Raw genomic sequence first — 23,259 nt, 5'->3', positions numbered from 1 at the left:
CACAGAAAAAAAGAATTGTTTGAGTGTGGATGAGGCCTGTATGTCAAAGAGGTTATGCTACAAACAATTTTAAAGTCAGATCCCATACTGTATGAAGTTAATAACAGAAGAATTTTTTGTGGCCTCTGGATCAGGCGACTATGACACACTAGATGCTAAAAACTATTGTAAAGTTAGGTCCCTTATTGTATGACACTAGGAACAGAAGAAGTTTTTGTGGCCTATGGATCAGGCCTCTATAACTCAATAGATGCTACAAACTATTTTGAAGTCAGGTCTCGTACTGTATGACATTAATGACGGAAGAATTTTTTGTGGCCTATGGATCAGGCCTCTATGACACACTAGATGCTACAAACTATTTTAAAGTCAGGTCCCCTACTGTATGACACTAGGAACAGAAGAATTTTTGTGGCCTATGGATCAGGCCTCTATAACACACTAGATGCTACAAACTATTTTGAAGTCAGGTCCATTACTGTACAACGTTAATAATAGAAGAATTTTTTGTGGTCTATGGATCAGGCCTCTACAGCTTAATATCAACCAAACCAAATGACAAAGTGTGATATGGTGGGTTGTCTAACTTCTTGCAACTGAAAAATTATAATTTTTTTTACTGTACCTTAGGTCTGCAGACAGGTTCATATCACTGCAACAAAATGACAATGTGGGATACAGCAGGCTTTTTCACATTTAGCAACAGATGAAAGTATTCCGTATATACTGGCGTATAAGCCGAGATTTTCAGCACATTTTTTTGTGCTGAAAACACCTCCCTCTGCTTATACACAAGTCATTGTCCCAGAAAGCCGGCAGGGGAGGGATCTTCCAGAAGACATCAATACTTACCCTCCGTCGCTGTTTCTGCATCCCTGCATCTCTGTCCCAGAACTGGCAGCTCTTTCCTGTGTTCAGCGGTCACATGGTACTGCTCATTAATGTAATTAATATGCATGCGACTCCACTCCTATAGGCGTGGAGCGCATATTAATTACCTTAATGAGCAGTACCATGTGATCGCTGAACACAGGAAGGGGCTGCCAGTGCTGGGACAGAGATGCTTGGATGAAGAAACAACAAGGGAGGGTGAGCCATGCAGTGGGGGTTGTGAGCCATGCAAGGGGGCTGTGAGCCATTCCCCATTCTGCAACACAATTTTTTTTATATATAGTTCGCATTCACTATTTTTTTTTACAGAGGTGGGGCTAGGATTCACAGTGTCATTTTCATTCATATACTGTATATTGAGCCTCCTATAGGTCATTAAAGATCTCGGGGGGCATTTAAATAGTGAAATAGTGAAATATTTTTATTTTAATTTCACTTGTAACTGGAATTTATATACTAGCTTCAGGTAAAAGGAAAATGCAGCCTCCTAGTTGCAAAAAAGTCCTGTCTGAGTCTCCTTTGGTCCCGCAGCACCTATGCCCTCCTTATTCATAACGATCACATCACCACTGTGTATGGAGGTGGAAGTGGTGACAGAGCTCCCTATTAATGAAACACAGGGCTTCTTTAACGCTATTTATACAACGATGGAGAAGGAACAGACAGTAGTAAACTGTTATGAATGAGTCACCGTAGGAGGCAAAAACAGAAATGCTAGCTAAGTCCAGAAAACCAGAGAAGTTGGCTGCTATCGGATTGCAGACCCCTGAACCTATCAACAACAACTAGCAGTAGCCGTGGGGGATTCCTACGATGCCCTAGACCCCTCGATCACAGCCGGAGAACTGCCTAGCCTAAAGACAGAAAGGGAAATCTAAACTGCCCCAGAGCAGACCCCAAAGCAAAAGGCAGCCCCCAACATATAATGACGGTGAAGCAAGGAGAAAAAACACTAACACAAATAGAAAGATAGACTGAGCAAATGATGGGGCCCAAGCTAACTAGATAGGACAGGATACAAAAGCTGCTGTCTGCAATCCGCGAAAAACCCTATAAAAATAAGAGCCAACAGACTGACAGGGAAAAAGGCCCTGAAGACACTAGGCTTCAAAAAGACTTTGTCAGTACTCAGGTATTTTCTAAAGACAGAGCAAACCGACAAAAAAGGAATTCAGCTCACCCCAGTAGGGAATGGCAGAATCCAGAAAAGCAAGGCAAACTAAAACCAAAACACAAATGCAAAAAGGCAAAGCAGAAAACTTAGCTTTTGAGGAGCAGGAATCAGACTGGTCTCCTAGAATTCCACAGAGAAATCACCAGCGAGGCAGAAGGGCATCGGCTGCCTTATATCCAGTCAGAGATCCCCGTCGCCCAGTCATCCTCTCCCAGCTCAGGTGCTTGGTAATCAGCCTCACTACCTTCCTTCACCAGAAGAGGGAGTTCATTAGACCTCAATGGTGAAGGGGAAAATGAACTCATAACAGTAAACTATATGTGCCTTTTCTATGGAGGCTCTTGTTGTCTCTGATGGCCAAAATATCCACTCCCATAGATACATGATCATCTGTAGCTGAGCTCCTATATGCTATCAATTTGTAATGTTACTGCAGAGTAGGAGCAGAAGTGCCCAGACGTTTAAAGTCAACGGACAATCTGGAAGCATTTAAATAGCGCACTTAGGGTCCCGTTCCACATAGCGACGCACCAGCAATCCCGACAGCGATACAACCTGGTAGGGATCGCTGGTGCATCTCTACATGGTCGCTAGTAAGCTGCCAAACAGGCAGATCCCTTCAACGACGCACCAGAGATCCCGAAAACGATACGACCTAGTAAGGATCGCTGGTGCATTGTCACACAGCAGTTATTCTGAACGATTCCAGCCTGCGTCCCTGAGTTCTGCGTCGCCAACGAGGTCACTCGTTGACGTCAAACACAGCGATGCATGCTGGCCAGTGGGCCGCCGCCAATGAAAAAATGGCCCAGGACATGTGAGCACGATCAGCAATATCCAGCGAGGGGGCCATCGCCGCTATATGTCACATGTAGCGAGATCGCTGGCGATCTATGTGAGACAAAATCGGTGACACATCAGCGATCTCGCTAGCGATCTCTCTATGTGAGACGAGGCCTTTAGTGATCCAAACACCACTAAATGATCATTAACTTTGGATTAGTACCCTATCCAGATTATTACTGCTATTGACCAGGCAGAAGAGGCCAGAACTCAAGGGTCACATCTGTTTGACGAGCGGAATACAAATTGGGTATACAGCAAAATTTGCAATTTTATTTACTGTTTTAACTGAATTACGGTAATCCCATATGTCAATAATTTAGATTTTTATAATTTTGCACATGGGATTTATTGTCAGTATAAAAAAAAACTTCCTTCTCACCCCCAGTGCGGGTGGTCTTTTTTGTCCTTCCTCATTCTCGGGTCCTCTACCAGAGACCTGGGAGTTTGAGGGTTCTGCGCAGGATCTTAGTTGTTCCCAGCATTGCGCTTTTCTGCACAGAGAGTTCAGATGTTACTACTGAGATCTGTTGTAGCCAGGGCTGGACTGGCCCACCAGAGAACCGGAGAGTCCTCCGGTGGGCCCTGGCTTCTCCTTCAGTAGAGTTCATAGTGCAAACCTTGCAGTTGCTATGGGGCTCTTTAGTAGGGGATAAATGTGGGCCTTCAGAATCAAATCCTCCAGTGGGCCCAATGTTCTCCAGTCTGACACTGGTTGTAGCTAGAGTTGAGCGACTTTTGGTTTTTTAGGGTCGCGTTTCGTTTCGTGAAACCTGACTTTTCCAAAAGTCGGGTCGAGCAAGATCGTCCGATTATAGGGAAAAGTCGGGGTCGTCCCGAAACACGAAACCCAATGTAAGTCAATGGGGAATAAAAGTCGGCAGTGAGAGGAGGACAGGAAACACACCTACAGTGCCCATTTGAATGCCAAAAGCATCAATTCTTCTTACTTAAGCTTGTCAACCCTAATTAACTTCATAATACAAGTTACGCACTGAAAAATGGGGGTTATTTGGCTACAGTTGTGGGGGGGGGCTGGCTCCAGGTTTTAATGTGCCCTGGGCAAAAGAGCGCCCCTTTAACACATACCACAACTCATCATGCTCCGATACGGCAGAGAAATAGCGGTATAGTACAATGAAAAATACTTCACTTTTTACATCTCATGACGAGGCCCATCTATTTCTCCATACAGAATCATTGGTCCCATATAATGTTTGAAACAGTATATGATGAGCTCCACATAATGCTACAGTATATGTTGGTCCCCATGGATGAAGCTCCACTGTCTTATGGGCCCAAATAATGCTCCAAACATAATGGGCCCCATTTCTAATGCTCTAGTGTATAATGGGCCCTGTAAATGCTGCTCCAGTGTCTGATGTCCACCTTTGGAATGTTCCAGTGTATGGTGGGCCCCATCTATCATTCTCCAGAGTATAGTGCTCCCCAAAAATTGCTGTCCCAACATTGAAAACAATTAAATAAGTCTCCTCGCTAGGGAATCCCTGTACTTGTCTGGACTCCTCGTCGTCCCCATCTTCCATCTCACTGCACAGTATTTCAACTTTGCAAGTGCTGTGATCCTGAGCAAGCAGGGGGGGCCCACTCGTTGGCGACGGCACTGGCACAGGGCCCCTGATAGTACGGTGGTGTGTCTGATGGCGGGTGGGCCGAACCTGCACTTTCATCTGCAGCTTCCTCTTTGTCACCGTGTAAGATGGAACTGTATATGGGAAGGGTAACCTGAGTTTCATCAGGGTCAGATTCAGGCCGAGTAGCGTGCGAGGGGAATGTAGTGGTCTGGGTCAATGTACCAGCAGATTCATCGAGCAGTGGCTGGGCATCAGTGCACTTGTGTCGCCCCCAGGAGTACGGTCGCCACAGTGGCATTACCTTCCTCCTAGGGAGTGTGATGTCATGCTTGGGAGCAACGAACGATCTCTCTAGCAGGTTAACTGATTGGGCGGCGTTATTCCCACGAGTCATGACCCTCCAAACAGCGTTCATGAAGGCAAAGTGTTTGTTTTACGTGGGCAGTATGGTTGCAAAGCTGAACCTTAAAGGAATGTCCAGAAGGGCACCACCAGGAGTGGAGCCTACGGTTAAATTCGACTCCACCTGGGAAACCTCAACCATGCCAGCTACAGAACAGATGCACACATTGCAAGCTTAATTCCGTTAACGAACGAGACTCCGTCATGCCCCGCGGTCCGAGTCCGGCTTACTAGAGGGACACGTGAGGCTCTGGCACATGAGATTGGCCAATAACTGGTGTGTCATGCCCTTACATGTCCGTGGCTGCATGTGCGCTACACTGAAAAGGCCAGCGTTTACAGGTGCAGATAACCCACTGAACAACGTTAGTGATGGGGATCACTGATTACAATTATTACCCGCGAACAATGATTTCCCAGTAAGTGCAGGTCAACCGCAGTTCCGGAATTAGGCCTAACCGTCATTCCTGAAAAAATGAAAAACTTACGTGTGCAAACCACAGGTGCTGTAGCTTGCTTAACAGCTCGCCAGCCGTTCTCACGCCCAGTATGGATTACACGTGATTGCACAAAGGTGAGAAAGGGTACCGTATCCCCAGATAACATGTATGGATAGCGTACACATTCAAAATATATGTCTATACATCAGGAGGCAGGCTCAAACGGTGTCAGGCCCAGTATGGATTGCACGTGATCGCACAAAGGTTAGAAAGGGTACCGTATCCCCGGATAACATGTATGGATAGCGTAAACATTCAAAATATATGTCTATACATCAGGAGGCAGGCTCAGATGGTGTTAGACCCAGTATGGATTGCACGTGATTGCACAAAGGTTAGAAAGGGTACCGTATCCCCGGATAACATGTATGGATAGCGTACACATTCAAAATATGTGTCTATACATCAGGAGGCAGGCTCAAACGGTGTCAGGCACAGTATGGATTTAACGGCCCAGACTACACAGCGGAGGAGCAGGGAGAGGTAAAGATTGCAAATGCTGGGGCCCTGCCCAAGCAAGAGGGGCCCACTCGTGGGCGTCGGTACTGGCACTGGGCCCCTCATAGTATGGCGGTGTGTCTGACGGTGGGTGTGCACCACCACTGTCAGAGACACTTGATTGCACTATGAGGGACCCTGTGCCAGTGCCCGCGCCCAAGAGTCGGCCTACCCACCTGTCCAGGGCAACGGCACTCGCACGGTGTCGTGCGCTAGGTGGTGACCCTGGCCATGGGGGGGGGAGGCAGCACAGTTAGGGAGTTTTAGAAAGTGGCATATGTTGATGTTGGACATTCAGCTGATGCAAAAGGTGAAATAGGTCAAGTCCCAGGAAGAGGTGGACCAAAGCAAGCCATTTTTCTGTCACCCTATGTGTCATCAGGGGAAGGTGGGACAAAATCCTTGGAAACCCATGCGTGGTTCATTTTAATGAAGGTTAGATCATCCACATTTTGGGTTGACAGACGGGTCCTTTTTTCTGTCAGGATTGATCCAGCTGCACTGAAGACTCTTTCCGATAGCACACTTGCAGCTGGGCAAGCGAGCTCCTGTAAGGCATATTGTGCCAATTCAGGCCAGGTGTCCAGTTTAGCGGCCCAATAGTCAAAGGGGAATGACCTGTGTGGGAGAACATCGATATGGGAGGAAAAGTAGTTTGTAACCATAGTTGACAACTGCCGTCTCCTGTCACTTTCCATCGATGCAGTATTACCAGTTGTGTGAGCGGTACTTGAAAAATCAGTCCACAACATTGTCATGAAACCCCTGTCTCCAACGCCACTTCTGCTGTGTGCACCACGAACACCTCTGCCAAGCTGACCCCGGCCCGTACGGCTCGTGTGAGAACCATCACCGCTGCTGTGTGCTGGGAATGCCTCAAGCAACCGACTTACCAGAGTTGCTTGTTTATTAGCCAATATTAGGTCAAGGTTCTCCTGTGGCATGATGTTTTGTAATTTGCCTTTATAGCGTGGATCCAGGATGCTGGCCAACCAGTAGTCGTCATCGTTCATCATTTTGGCAATGCGGGGGTCCCTTTTTAGGATCAGCAAGGCATAATCTGACATGTGGGCCAATGTTCCCGGTGTCAGTGATGCACTGCGAGTGCTGGTTGGAGGAGCACTTTCTGGCAAATCCACATCCCTCCAGTCACGCACAAACCCTGTACCAGACCTTGCCACGCCAACATTTTCACTTGCCCCACGAGATGCATCCTCCTCCCCTAAGTAATCATCCCCATCATCCTCCTCCTCCTCCTCCTCTTCTTCCTCCACCTCGTCCAGGAGAGGTCGCTGAGCAGACAATGGCTGAATGTCATCAAGGATTCCCTCCTCCTCTTCCCCCTCATCAACATTGGCTGCAGAAGCCTGCTCCTTAAGGTGCGTCAAAGTTTGCATGAGCAGACGCATAAGTGGGATGCTCATGCTTAGGATGGCGTCGTCTGCGCTTACCAGCCGTGTGCATTCCTCAAAACACTGAAGGACTTTACAGAGGTCTTTCAGCTTCGACCACTGCACACCTGTCAACTCCATGTCTGCTCTCAAAGTGCCTGGCCGTGTATCCTCCCACAAATGCATTATGGCCTGCCTCTGCTCGCACAGCCGCTCCACCATGTGCAGGGTGGAGTTCCACCTTGTTGCAATGTCGATAATGAGGCGGTGGTTGGGAAGGTGGAGCAATCGCTGCAGCTTCTGCATACGAACGGAGTGTACAGGCGACCGGCGGATGTGCGCGCACAGTCTTCGCACCTTCTGGAGCAGGGCTGTTAACTCCGGATAATTTTTGAGGAAGCACTGCACCACCAGGTTCAAGGTGTGAGCCAAGCAAGGTATGTGGCTGAGTTTTGAAAGGGCTATGGCTGCCACAAAATTACGGCCGTTATCACTAACTACCTTGCCTGCCTCAAGATGTACACTGCCCAGCCATGACTCAGTTTGTCGCTTCAAGTACTCGGCCAGCACCTCGGCGGTGTGTCTGTCGCCCAAACACATCATCTGCAACACAGCCTGCTGACGCTTTCCACTAGCTGCTTGATAGGGGGACACCTCGTGTGCAACAGTGGCAGCTGCAGATGGAGTGCTCGTACGACTGCGCTCTGTGGACGAGCTTTCGCTTCTGGAGGAGGAGGAGGAGGAGGAGGAGGGTTGAACGCCTACAGCAAACTGTTTCCTATACCGTGGGCTAGGCAGCACTGTCCCACCACCGCTGTCCCCTGTGGACCCTGCATCTACCACATTAACCCAGTGCGCAGTGATGGACACGTAACGGCCCTGGCCATGCCGACTGGACCATGCATCAGTTGTGAGGTGCACCTTTCCGCTCACTGACTGCTTGAGTGCATGGACAATGCGGTCTTTCACATGATGGTGGAGGGCTGGGATGGCTTTGCGAGAGAAGAAGTGGCGACTGGGTAGGTCATAGCGTGGTACTGCATAGGCCATGAGTTCGCGGAAAGCTGCGCTTTCCACCAACCGAAAGGGCATCATCTCAAACGAGATTAGTTTGGCAATGTGGGCGTTCAAACCCAATGTACGCGGATGAGAGACTGAGTACTTTCTTGACCTACTCATAGTGTCTGGGAGGGTGAGCTGGACTTGAGAGCTGCATATGGTGGAAGTAGCGGTGGACAGGGCGGACTGAGAGAGGGTTGATGATGGTGATGGAGTTGGTGTTCTTTCTGATGGCCTAGAATCAGTCTTTCGTTGATATAACAGTGGGATTCCTTGACTGCTGTGGCCTTGCAACGACACCTCAACATTTGCTGCTGTGCTAACCGGTGGGCTTACAGTGGGGGAAACAATGTAGCGTTGCTGACTACCTTCGTTGTGATCAGTTGCACATGTGGCACTTGAGGTTTGGTGTTGTGTCCACGCTTGCAAGTGCATGGTGTTTAAATGTCTAAGCATGCAACTGGTATTCAAATTTTTCAGATTTTTCTCCCGGCTAAAGGTCTTTGCGCACTTCTTACAGATAACCTTGGCCTGATCATGAGGATTTTGTTCAAAAAAGTGCCACACTGCACTCTTCCTACTTTGGCAGACATTTTGCGGCCTAGCACGCTGTGATCTTTTGACCCTCTGGACAAGCTGTCCAGCAACTCTTTTGATTTTTGGAACCTGTCTTTGGAGTGCTCCGGGCCTGCCAGATAACAGCTGTTGCGATGTCGATGTCTGCTGTGGATGCTCCTCATCTGAGCTATTGTAAGCAGCACCATCTTCCCCCAATGGATGCCAATCTGGGTCAAAAACTGGGTCATCCATCACCTCCTCTTCAATGTCATGTGCACCTTCCTCTGTGTCACCGTGTATGGTGGTATAGTGTGCGGGAAGGGGCACCTGAGTCTCATCAGGGTCAGAATCTGGCTCTGTACACTGCGAGGACAATGTAGTGCTCTGAGTGAATGTACCAGCAGAATCATCCATCAGCGGCTGTGCATCAGTGCACTCCATGTCAGATTCATCTTGGCCTGAGTAATTCACCATTTGACTTGATAATACAGGCATGGTATGTGAAAACAGCTCCATGGAGTAATCAGTAGTATGGCCTGCGTCATCCTTCAATCTTGGTTGGGGTGAAGGACACAAGGAAAGGTGTGGTTCATGAACATGAGTCTCCAATGACGACTCAGTGCTTTTACTTTTTACAACTGAAGAAGAGGAGGCGATAGAGCTGGAGGCTGAGTGAGCAATGTAAGACAAAACTTTTTCCTGATGCTCTGGCTTTAAAAGCAGTTTGCCAACTCCTAGAAAACTAAGCCTTCGAAACCTTATGGAGCCAGACGATGACGCAGGCTCAACACCTCCTGCATTCGGTCCTATTTTGCTCTTGCCACTACCATCAGATCCACCACCAACACCATCATTACAGGCTGCCAACCCCCACCCAATTCCACGGCCTCTTCCACCAGCCTTCCTCATTTTTGGTAGAAATGTAGACAAAATCCAACAAACTATATAGTAATGCAAAACAAGGTACAAGGTGTCTATAGGACAGGGGAGATTTTGAATTTCTGCTCACACTAGTGGACACTGGACACTTTTGGATTGTGTGAGGCCCACTGAATATCTGAGCGCTATGTCACAGGCTCGATGGCACAGCTGTGACCAAAGTGACTAGAGGATAAGTGAGATTTTGAATTTCTGCAGACACTGGACACTTTTGGTTTGTGTGAGGCCCACTGAATATCTGAGCGCTATGTCACAGGCTCGATGGCACAGCTGTGACCAAAGTGACTAGAGGATAAGGGAGATTTTGAATTTCTGCAGACACTGGACACTTTTGGATTGTGTGATGCCCACTGAATATCTGAGCGCTATGTCACAGGCTCGATGGCACAGCTGTGACCAAAGTGACTAGAGTATAAGGGAGATTTTGAATTTCTGCAGACACTTGTGGACACTGGACACTTTTGGATTGTGTGAGGCCCACTGAATATCTGAGCGCTATGTCACAGGCTCGATGGCACAGCTGTGACCAAAGTGACTAGAGGATAAGTGAGATTTTGAATTTCTGCAGACACTGGACACTTTTGGATTGTGTGAGGCCCACTGAATATCTGAGCGCTATGTCACAGGCTCGATGGCACAGCTGTGACCAAAGTGACTAGAGGATAAGTGAGATTTTGAATTTCTGCAGACACTGGACACTTTTGGATTGTGTGAGGCCCACTGAATATCTGAGCGCTATGTCACAGGCTTGATGGCACAGATGTGACCAAAGTGACTAGAGGATAAGTGAGATTTTGATTTTCTGCAGACACTGGACACTTTTGGATTGTGTGAGGCCCACTGAATATCTGAGCGCTATGTCACAGGCTCGATGACACAGCTGTGACCAAAGTGACTAGAGGATAAGTGAGATTTTGAATTTCTGCAGACACTGGACACTTTTGGATTGTGTGAGGCCCACTGAATATCTAAGCGCTATGTCACAGGCTCGATGGCACAGCTGTGACCAAAGTGACTAGAGGATAAGTGAGATTTTGAATTTCTGCAGACACTGGACACTTTTGGATTGTGTGAGGCCCACTGAATATCTGAGCGCTATGTCACAGGCTCGATGGCACAACTGTGACCAAAGTGACTAGAGGATAAGTGAGATTTTGAATTTCTGCAGACACTGGACACTTTTGGATTGTGTGAGGCCCACTGAATATCTGAGCACTATGTCACAGGCTCGATGGCACAGCTGTGACCAAAGTGACTAGAGGATAAGGGAGATTTTGAATTTCTGCAGACACTTGTGGACACTGGACACTTTTGTATTGTGTGAGGCCCACTGAATATCTGAGCGCTATGTCACAGGCTCGATGGCACAGCTGTGACCAAAGTGACTAGAGGATAAGTGAGATTTTGAATTTCTGCAGACACTGGACACTTTTGGATTGTGTGAGGCCCACTGAATATCTGAGCACTATGTCACAGGCTCGATGGCACAGCTGTGACCAAAGTGACTAGAGGATAAGTGAGATTTTGAATTTCTGCAGACATTGGACACTTTTGGATTGTGTGAGGCCCACTGAATATCTGAGCGCTATGTCACAGGCTCGATGGCACAGCTGTGACCAAAGTGACTAGAGGATAAGGGAGATTTTGAATTTCTGCAGACACTTGTGAACACTGGACACTTTTGGATTGTGTGAGGCCCACTGAATATCTGAGCGCTATGTCACAGGCTTGATGGCACAGCTGTGACCAAAGTGACTAGAGGATAAGTGAGATTTTGAATTTCTGCAGACACTGGACACTTTTGGATTGTGTGAGGCCCACTGAATATCTGAGCGCTATGTCACAGGCTCGATGGCACAGCTGTGACCAAAGTGACTAGAGGATAAGTGAGATTTTGAATTTCTGCAGACACTGGACACTTTTGGATTGTGTGAGGCCCACTGAATATCTGAGCGCTATGTCACAGGCTCGATGACACAGCTGTAACCAAAGTGACTAGAGGATAAGTGAGATTTTGAATTTCTGCAGACACTGGACACTTTTGGATTGTGTGAGGCCCACTGAATATCTGAGCGCTATGTCACAGGCTTGATGGCACAGCTGTGACCAAAGTGACTAGAGGATAAGGGAGATTTTGAATTTCTGCAGACACTTGTGGACACTGGACACTTTTGGATTGTGTGAGGCCCACTGAATATCTGAGCGCTATGTCACAGGCTCGATGGCACAGCTGTGACCAAAGTGACTAGAGGATAAGTGAGATTTTGAATTTCTGCAGACACTGGACACTTTTGGATTGTGTGAGGCCCACTGAATATCTGAGCGCTATGTCACAGGCTCGATGGCACAGCTGTGACCAAAGTGACTAGAGGATAAGTGAGATTTTGAATTTCTGCAGACACTGGACACTTTTGGATTGTGTGAGGCCCACTGAATATCTGAGCGCTATGTCACAGGCTCGATGGCACAACTGTGACCAAAGTGACTAGAGGATAAGGGAGATTTTGAATTTCTGCAGACACTGGACACTTTTGGATTGTGTGAGGCCCACTGAATATCTGAGCGCTATGTCACAGGCTCGATGGCACAGCTGTGACCAAAGTGACTAGAGGATAAGTGAGATTTTGAATTTCTGCAGACACTGGACACTTTTGGATTGTGTGAGGCCCACTGAATATCTGAGCGTTTTGTCACAGGCTCGATGGCACAGCTGTGACCAAAGTGACTAGAGGATAAGGGAGATTTTGAATTTCTGCAGACACTTGTGGACACTGGACACTTTTGGATTGTGTGAGGCCCACTGAATATCTGAGCGCTATGTCACAGGCTCGATGGCACAGCTGTGACCAAAGTGACTAGAGGATAAGTGAGATTTTGAATTTCTGCAGACACTGGACACTTTTGGATTGTGTGAGGCCCACTGAATATCTGAGCGCTATGTCACAGGCTCGATGGCACAGCTGTGACCAAAGTGACTAGAGGATAAGTGAGATTTTGAATTTCTGCAGACACTGGACACTTTTGGATTGTGTGAGGCCCACTGAATATCTGAGCGCTATGTCACAGGCTCGATGGCACAGCTGTGACCAAAGTGACTAGAGGATAAGTGAGATTTTGAATTTCTGCAGACACTGGACACTTTTGGATTGTGTGAGGCCCACTGAATATCTGAGCGCTATGTCACAGGCTCGATGGCACAGCTGTGACCAAAGTGACCAGAGGATAAGGGAGATTTTGAATTTCTGCAGACACTGGTGGACACTGGACACTTTTGGATTGTGTGAGGCCCACTGAATATCTGAGCGCTATGTCACAGGCTCAATGGCACAGCTGTGACCAAAGTGACTAGAGGATAAGTGAGATTTTGAATTTCTGCAGACACTGGACACTTTTGGATTGTGTGAGGCCCACTGAATATCTGAGCGCTATGTCACAGGCTTGATGGCACAGCTGTGACCAAAGTGACTAGAGGATAAGGGAGATTTTGAATTTCTGCAGACACTTGTGGACACTGGACACTTTTGGATTGTGTGAGGCCCACTGAATATCTGAGCGCTATGTCACAGGCTCGATGGCACAGCTGTGACCAAAGTGACAAGAGGATAAGTGAGATTTTGAATTTCTGCAGACACTGGACACTTTTCGATTGTGTGAGGCCCACTGAATATCTGAGCGCTATGTCACAGGCTCGATGGCACAGCTGTGACCAAAGTGACTAGAGGATAAGGGAGATTTTGAATTTCTGCAGACACTTGTGGACACTGGACACTTTTGGATTGTGTGAGGCCCACTGAATATCTGAGCGCTATGTCACAGGCTCGATGGCACAGCTGTGACCAAAGTGACTAGAGGATAAGTGAGATTTTGAATTTCTGCAGACACTGGACACTTTTGGATTGTGTGAGGCCCGCTGAATATCTGAGCGCTATGTCACAGGCTCGATGACACAGCTGTGACCAAAGTGTCTAGAGGATAAGTGAGATTTTGAATTTCTGCAGACACTGGACACTTTTCGATTGTGTGAGGCCCACTGAATATCTGAGCGCTATGTCACAGGCTCGATGGCACAGCTGTGACCAAAGTGACTAGAGGATATGTGAGATTTTGAATTTCTGCAGACACTGGACACTTTGGGATTGTGTGAGGCCCACTGAATATCTGAGCGCTATGTCACAGGCTCGATGGCACAGCTGTGACCAAAGTGACTAGAGGATAAGTGAGATTTTGAATTTCTGCAGACACTGGACACTTTTGGATTGTGTGAGGCCCACTGAATATCTGAGTGCTATGTCACAGGCTCGATGGCACAGCTGTGACCAAAGTGACTAGAGAATAAGGGAGATTTTGAATTTCTGCACACACTTGTGGACACTGGACACTTTTGGATTGTGTGAGGCCCACTGAATATCTGAGCGCTATGTCACAGGCTCGATGGCACAGCTGTGACCAAAGTGACTAGAGGATAAGTGAGATTTTGAATTTCTGCAGACACTGGACACTTTTGGATTGTGTGAGGCCCACTGAATATCTGAGCGCTATGTCACAGGCTCGATGGCACAGCTGTGACCAAAGTGACTAGAGGATAAGTGAGATTTTGAATTTCTGCAGACACTGGACACTTTTGGATTGTGTAAGGCCCACTGAATATCTGAGCGCTATGTCACAGGCTCGATGGCACAGCTGTGACCAAAGTGACTAGAGGATAAGGGAGATTTTGAATTTATGCAGACACTTGTGGACACTGGACACTTTTGGATTGTGTGAGGCCCACTGAATATCTGAGCGCTATGTCACAGGCTTGATGGCACAGCTGTGACCAAAGTGACTAGAGGATAAGTGAGATTTTGAATTTCTGCAGACACTGGACACTTTTGGATTGTGTGAGGCCCACTGAATATCTGAGCGCTATGTCACAGGCTCGATGGCACAGCTGTGACCAAAGTGACTAGAGGATAAGTGAGATTTTGAATTTCTGCAGACACTGGACACTTTTGGATTGTGTGAGGCCCACTGAATATCTGAGCGCTATGTCACAGGCTCGATGACACAGCTGTGACCAAAGTGACTAGAGGATAAGTGAGATTTTGAATTTCTGCAGACACTGGACACTTTTGGATTGTGTGAGGCCCACTGAATATCTGAGCGCTATGTCACAGGCTTGATGGCACAGCTGTGACCAAAGTGACTAGAGGATAAGTGAGATTTTGAATTTCTGCAAACACTTGTGGACACTGGACACTTTTGGATTGTGTGAGGCCCACTGAATATCTGAGCGCTATGTCACAGGCTCGATGGCACAGCTGTGACCAAAGTGACTAGAGGATAAGTGAGATTTTGAATTTCTGCAGACACTGGACACTTTTGGATTGTGTGAGGCCCACTGAATATCTGAGCGCTATGTCACAGGCTCGATGGCACAGCTGTGACCAAAGTGACTAGAGGATAAGTGAGATTTTGAATTTCTGCAGACACTGGACACTTTTGGATTGTGTGAGGCCCACTGAATATCTGAGCGCTATGTCACAGGCTCGATGGCACAGCTGTGACCAAAGTGACTAGAGGATAAGAGAGATTTTGAATTTCTGCAGACACTGGACACTTTTGGATTGTGTGAGGCCCACTGAATATCTGAGCGCTATGTCACAGGCTCGATGACACAGCTGTGACCAAAGTGACTAGAGGATATGTGAGATTTTGAATTTCTGCAGACACTGGACACTTTTGAATTGTGTGAGGCCCACTGAATATATGAGCGCTATGTCACAGGCTCGATGGCACAGCTGTGACCAAAGTGACTAGAGGATAAGAGAGATTTTGAATTTCTGCAGACACTGGACACTTTTGGATTGTGTGAGGCCCACTGAATATCTGAGAGCTATGTCACAGGCTCGATGGCACAGCTGTGACCAAAGTGACTAGAGGATAAGTGAGATTTTGAACTTCTGCAGACACTGGACACTTTTGGATTGTGTGAGGCCCACTGAATATCTGAGCGCTATGTCACATGCTCGATGGCACAGCTGTGACCAAAGTGACTAGAGGATAAGGAAGATTTTGAATTTCTGCAGACACTTGTGGACACTGGACATTTTTGGATTGTGTGAGGCCCACTGAATATCTGAGCGCTATGTCACAGGCTCGATGGCACAGCTGTGACCAAAGTGACTAGAGGATAAGTGAGATTTTGAATTTCTGCAGACACTGGACACTTTTGGATTGTGTGAGGCCCACTGAATATCTGAGCGCTATGTCACAGGCTCGATGGCACAGCTGTGACCAAAGTGACTAGAGGATAAGTGAGATTTTGAATTTCTGCAGACACTGGACACTTTTGGATTGTGTGAGGCCCACTGAATATCTGAGCGCTATGTCACAGGCTCGATGGCACAGCTGTGACCAAAGTGACTAGAGGATAAGTGAGATTTTGAATTTCTGCAGACACTGGACACTTTTGGATTGTGTGAGGCCCACTGAATATCTGAGCGCTATGTCACATGCTCGATGGCACAGCTGTGACCAAAGTGACTAGAGGATAAGGGAGATTTTGAATTTCTGCAGACACTTGTGGACACTGGACACTTTTGGATTGTGTGAGGCCCACTGAATATCTGAGCGCTATGTCACAGGCTCGATGGCACAGCTGTGACCAAAGTGACTAGAGGATAAGTGAGATTTTGAATTTCTGCAGACACTGGACACTTTTGGATTGTGTGAGGCCCACTGAATATCTGAGCGCTATGTCACAGGCTCGATGGCACAGCTGTGACCAAAGTGACTAGAGGATAAGTGAGATTTTGAATTTCTGCAGACACTGGACACTTTTGGATTGTGTGAGGCCCACTGAATATCTGAGCGCTATGTCACAGGCTCGATGACACAGCTGTGACCAAAGTGACTAGAGGATAAGTGAGATTTTGAATTTCTGCAGACACTGGACTCTTTTGGATTGTGTGAGGCCCACTGAATATCTGAGCGCTATGTCACAGGCTCGATGGCACAGCTGTGACCAAAGTGACTAGAGGATAAGGGAGATTTTGAATTTCTGCAGACACTTGTGGACACTGGACACTTTTGGATTGTGTGAGGCCCACTGGATATCTGAGCGCTATGTCACAGGCTCGATGGCACAGCTGTGACCAAAGTGACTAGAGGATAAGTGAGATTTTGAATTTCTGCAGACACTGGACACTTTTGGATTGTGTGAGGCCCACTGAATATCTGAGCGCTATGCCACAGGCTCGATGGCACAGCTGTGACCAAAGTGACTAGAGGATAAGGGAGATTTTGAATTTCTGCAGACACTTGTGGACACTGGACACTTTTGGATTGTGTGAGGCCCACTGAATATCACAGCGCTATGTCACAGGCAGAAATTGGCTAGTGTATCACAAACTACAAGGTGTATGTAGAATTGGGCAGAGTAGGAATCTCCCTAGAGTGCAGGTCTGTAAGAACGGAACATGTCCTCGACTTATTCTCACAGAGTGACACAGATAGCTTCACTGTGGCTATGATAACAGCCGTTACACGGTACTGTGTGAGGAGCGTACACCGCTATATGGTGTGAAAAAATGCACGCTCAGTACCTCAGCAGGACAAAAAAAAAAATTGGGATTGCTTTTAAAAAAGCAGTTTGCAGCTCAGTACCTCAGCAGGCCAAAAAAAAAAAATTGGGATTGCTTTTAAAAAAGCAGTTTGCAGAGCAGTGGGTAAACAGCAATGCAGCTGTCAGGAAGCCTTAGAAGGCAGCCCAACAACCAACACCACTGATACACCATAATATAGCCTCCCCTTGCACTGCACACACAGTGACTGGTGTGTTGTACAGGCACAATCGCTAGCAGTAGAAGCAGTTTTTTTTTCTTCTTCCCTGCCTAACGCTCTCCCTACAGAATCAGCAGCAACCTCTCCCTATGCTAAGATCGGCAGAAGTAAGATGGCGGTCGGCGTGCACGCCCTTTTATACCCCCTGTGACGCCCACCAAAGCAAGCCAATCACTTGCATTCCCTTCTGAAAGATGGTGGTGACCCGTGCCTATGTCATCACGTTGCCCACAGTGTCCGTGGATCCTGATTGGCTGAAAAAGAGCGCAAAACAAACTTATGAAACGCGACTTTGGCGCGTAAGTCGCCGACCTCGTGGCCGACCTCATCCTAGGGTCGGGTTTCGTTTCATGATACCCACTTTGCCAAAAGTCAGCGACTTTTGAAATTTTTCTCCCCGTTTCGCTCAACTCTAGTTGTAGCCATTGTCCCAACTTAAGGGTCACTGCTCCAAGTGCTTCTCTCACCACTGGTGTCACTGTTGCCTTCACCTTCCTCGTGTTCTCCACTTCTCCTTTGAGGCCCTGGTAATTTCTCCAGCTTCTCATATTCCTTCTTTCTGATGTTGCCGTCACTTGGCACTGCCACATCTATTATCATTACTGCCTTCTGCTCCTTGTCTACAATCACAATGTCTGGTTGTTTAGCCAAAACCTGCTTATCCGTTAACCAACCAGACATTGTGATAGTATTAATTATTGTCAGTATATATTTAGTTATTGAGGGTTACTTGTAAAGCAGGGATGAGAAACACTGACCTGGACAGTCATGGCATTTACATAAAGCTGGTAGAATTTTTACATAGCTAAAGTTTTAAGCTGCCTCATGGTATGAGTAACTCAGATTAAGAAATGTGTAACATAGCTCCTAGTACTTTTTCTTTTTCATATTCCATTTTTATTACATTGTATTCTTATGAGTATTAACACAGCAACCATAATTAAATTATGAGTGTGTCTAATTATTATAAGATTATTATAAAATAGAAACACTCCCAAATATTCGGCAATACTTATACAGCAGGGAAAATAAGTATTTGATACACTGTCAATTTTGCAAGCCATAAAGAATGGAGAGATCTGTAATTTTTATTGTCAGTACACTTCAACTGTGAAAGACAGAATCTAAAAATAAATAAACAAAAAACCACATTGTATGATTTCTAAATAATTAATGTGCATTTTATTGTATGAAATAAGTATTTGATTCAATAGAAAAACAGAACTTAATATTTGGTACAGAAACCTTTGTCTGCAATTACAGAGGTCAGACGTTTCCTATAGTTCTTGACCAACTTTGCACACAGTACAGCAGGGATTTTTGGCCCACTCCTCCATAGAGATATTCTCCAGATTTTTCTGGTTTCGGGGCTGTCGCTGGGCAACATTGAATTTTAGCTTCCTCCAAAGATTTCCTATTGGGTTTAAGTCTGGAGACTGGCTAGGCCACTCCAGGACCTTGAGATGCTTCTTACGGACGGTGCCAAACATTTGTTGCCCTGGCTATGTGTTTTGGGTCATTGTCATGCTGGAAGACCCAGCCATGACCCATCTTCAGTGCTCTTACTGAGGGAAGGAGTTTGTTGGCCAAAATCTCACTGCAAAATGCAAATAAATTTATATAATTTATACAATGTGATTTTCTGGATTTTAGTTTTGATATTCTATCTCTCAATGTTAAAACTAATCTACCCTTAAAATTATAGGCTGTTCATGTCTTTGTCAGTGGGCAAACTTACAAAATCAGCAAGGGATCAAATAATTATTTCCTTCACTTTAGTTAAAAAGGGTGCAGAAGTTGCAAAAGTGCTTTGATTCTTGTAGGGTAGCCCAAAGACCCATCACATACATAAGGAAGACTTGAGTAAAATAATTTGCACTTATTATTGATGTGTTTGCTAAAGATTTGGGATTATGATGAACTTTTGGCCATGAACTTCATGTTATGTCTCTACACTGCAACTCAGTGTGATCTGTATTTCACTAGTCACTTTAATTGCTCATAAAAAGAAGGAGACTTACTGACTCACACAATATTAGATCAGTAGGTGACAGGAACTGGGATTGGAGAATTAATTGCCTAGATACATGACAACACCAAATACAATGTAATGGCAGCTTTATAAAGGGTGTATTCCACCTGTACAACCCATATCCATATGCTAATTTAGGGAAGATGAGGCAATACAGTGGTATCCCCAAGGCTTCCTGACATATGCTAATCACTCTTAGATTTTCATTCTCTTGTAAATTCTTTACTTTTGAAAAAACAAAACAAGATAAGTTGTTACATGAAGGAAAAGAGAAGAATAATAATGAATAGCATAATAGCCTCTTTACATTTAATATTGTTAGAACTTTTTGATATTGTAGCAGAATATCCATAACTTTAAAGTAGAAAAAGAGAGTCTGAATAGGGTTGTTGGACTCATTTTTGCGCTAAATGAGATGCACAGTTCAGCGTTCGTATGCAGTGTATAATGCACTGTGATTTCTATAACAGGTTTAGTTTTTAGAAAGATATAACATATCATGTAATTATTGTTTAATTTATCAGTGCAACCATCTCTTAGTAGTGTTCATATAGATATGTACAAATAACAGCTAGAAAAAACTTTTGCCATAGAAGTTTGAGATTAAAAAAGTGCCTTATATTCAGAGTTTTGCTAAAACAAGAAGATATTCGGTGAAACTTATTGTCATTCAGTCCTATTGTGTCTTTAATTCCCCAGGAGCTGTTTGGATACAGAACACTGATGTGGAGACAAGCACTGTGCATTATTGGGTACATTTTTTCGCTAGGGTTTCTTCTACTCCTATTTTATTGGAAGCCTGAATGGGACGTCTGGTGTCAATGTGCTCCGTGTGCCCTTGAGAAAGCTACTGTTATTTTACTGAGAACCACGGTGTGTATTCATGCTTTTTCTTATGTTTCTTGGACAATGACACTGTGCACTTATTTGAATACTGTTGTTTGTTGACTTTATACCAACAATGAAACTTGTTTTCCAATTGTTTTGTCCTTTGTTGATAACACAACCTGAGGTCTACTGCATACAGTTTCTTCTTGTGACAAGTTGTCATAGGCCAGGCAAGACTTCCTGGTAAATTAGTTCACATCTAAATAGAATAAATCTAGCTCACTAATGCTATCCTTTGGAGAAAACTACTCTATACATCAATATCTGATATTGTAAGTAAGGTAGGTCCTTTAAACACATGCACTTACCTATCCATAGACAGCTGTTTCAGGGTTATTTTTTTCCTTAAAAACCCAAGATTGCTTCAAATATTGTTTAGGGCCACAAAAAAAGAATGTATTTTATCACAGTCCACTGCCTAAAAAGAAAGGCCCCCAAATAAGAATAAGGGATCAGTGAACTTCCATTGCAGAAGTAAGGGTGCTCCCAGCATCCATTTGCTCTAACCACACTAGTGAAACTAGGAGCTCAATCTAAACTGACTCTTTCTGGAGGAGAGCCAGGGGTTTCAAGGGTGAAGCAGAGCCTGATGGCTACACATTTCCCTCTTATGCAAATCATGAGGGAACTCATAGTGGAACCTTACCCTAAAAAGTCCTTTTGACAAGGTTTAAAACAGTTTTACAGTTAAAATGTGACTGTACCTTCAAGCGGGAAATTTAAAAATTCCTCATTTTAGCCAAAAGGCTTGAAAAAGGATGTGTGTATCAAAGAACGAAAGTGCAAATGGTAATAATTCAAGTGGGGCATCACACTCAGTGAGTTAAGCACCCCAGGGTCCTCACTCTTGGAGCATGCCTGTACCTTGGGCTCTCAAACTGCTCTGGACATGGCTTCAATTCTAGTTGTGGAAATCACCTGACCACCAAGCTACATAAGTCACCTAGCGCATATCCTAAATCTTCCATTAGTATGCATTAGTGCGTCTTCCTTTGCATCAGTAGGCCAGGCCAAATCCACAGTAACAAGCAAACACTGCACTTGACTTTAGTTATACACATACTGCATGTGGAGAGCTTCAGTAGATTCTATTAACCCTTGCACCATGAAACGTTGCAGGCTTTAACAAAAACTTCATTTCACTGGATTTGCTGTGTCACTCTTCGTAAGGCTAGGTTCAGATTTGACGATGGCAGAGCTGCGGAGGACTGCGGACTTCCTCCGTGAAGCTCAGCCCACTACCGCACCTCCTTCGTTCAACTCCGCCTATGTCTGCATGTGGCCTGCATACTTATCTTTAACATTGTGTACGCAGGCCATGCAGATGTATGTGGATGCCTCCACATGCGTCGCTTTGACGATGCAGCGATCGCAACAAATAGCAACATGTTGCGTTTGACGCAGGTTGCCGCATCGTAAAAACGACACATCCGCATACATACGCATGGCCTGCATACCCAATGTTAAAGATAGGTACACAGGTCGCATGCAGACGTAGGTGGAGCTGAACGGAGGTGGTGAGGCAGTGGGCAGAACTTCACAAAGGAAGTCTGCAGCCCTCCGCTGCTCTGCCATCAGCAAATGTGAAGCCGGTCTAATTGTGGACTTTTCGTGATGGATTGATCAAGTCCTTAAAAGTGTTCACCCCCTCTAGGGAGCATTATCACATGATAGATAAGTGTTGGTTAAACAATTATCTGTTCTCACTCTCACATACACAGTGTTTGTATTCCTGTGTTCTCTTTGAGAGAATTGTTGACAGACTCCCCTTGCAGATGTTCATCTCAAGGGTGAACAAAAGGATCAGATTTTGGAAATTCAACAGGTTGATTCCTTTTATCCTCCATCATCATCATCATCATCATCATCATCATCATCTCCTGGAAGAAAGTTAGGAGGCTCCCATACATATTAGAAAGTTGACCAATCCTAACACTGCTGGCTACTTTAGTACTATTGTGTATAAAAGGATTTAGCGATTCAAGTTTAAAAAAAAAAAGAATGATCAAAAATGCATGTACACTACACATGGTTGTTCATTAATTGTAGAAAACTAAAATATGAAATTCTCAAAAGTCATTTCTTACCTATTTTCAATACACTTCCTGTCTAAATTCCTTGTGTATGTAAAAATTTTTAATCACAAAGCTAAAGCCCCCATACATATCAGCTTTTATTGAGACAAAATGGCCGATTTCACCCATAATGAACGGATTTCAGCTACCAAGATGAAATGAGCAAGTGTTCATTTAGACCAGGTTGGGAAATCTTTTGTCTGCCAAGGGTCAGTTGGATATTTCAACCATTCTTCGTGGGCCGAATAAAAATACGTCCTGACGCTAACACTGATGTTCATTGCACCTGACTCAGTGTTCAGTTTTACAGAATGATTGAGCATTCTAACTGAGCAAGAAGAAATTAATGAGCTGGAGGCCGTTAAAATACAGCTGCAGGCCCAAGCAGTGCGGTCCTCGAAAATCTGCCCGGGGACAGATACAAGCTCATTGAGGACTGTTTTATAGACTGAGTTTCCCCATCACTTATTTAGTCTATGGCTGAGCAACAAACATTCATTATCATTTCAAAAATCTATCAGGCATCTTGGATTTTTTCAGCTGATCGTAAACACTGGTTGTATTTTTGGTCAAAAAATCCAACCTGGCCA

General features: G+C 45.5%; 1 protein-coding gene across 1 annotated transcript in view; it reads left to right on the top strand.

Moving 5' to 3' along the window:
• LOC141092483 (probable cation-transporting ATPase 13A4) overlaps positions 1–23,259 on the top strand; it is a 198,571-nt gene that overhangs the window by 46,200 nt on the left and 129,112 nt on the right. Inside the window, exon 2 of the mRNA XM_073578654.1 lies at positions 20,406–20,579. Coding sequence (XP_073434755.1) covers positions 20,406–20,579 — 174 coding nt within the window. The remainder of the gene's footprint in view (positions 1–20,405; positions 20,580–23,259) is intronic.

The sequence above is a fragment of the Dendrobates tinctorius genome, unplaced genomic scaffold (genome assembly GCF_039654945.1).
Source record: "Dendrobates tinctorius isolate UK_male_01 unplaced genomic scaffold, ASM3965494v1 ptg000060l, whole genome shotgun sequence".
NCBI classification, from domain to species: domain Eukaryota; kingdom Metazoa; phylum Chordata; class Amphibia; order Anura; family Dendrobatidae; genus Dendrobates; species Dendrobates tinctorius.
Note: the sequence above shows the minus strand (reverse complement) of the source record. Positions and strands in the feature narration are given on the sequence as shown.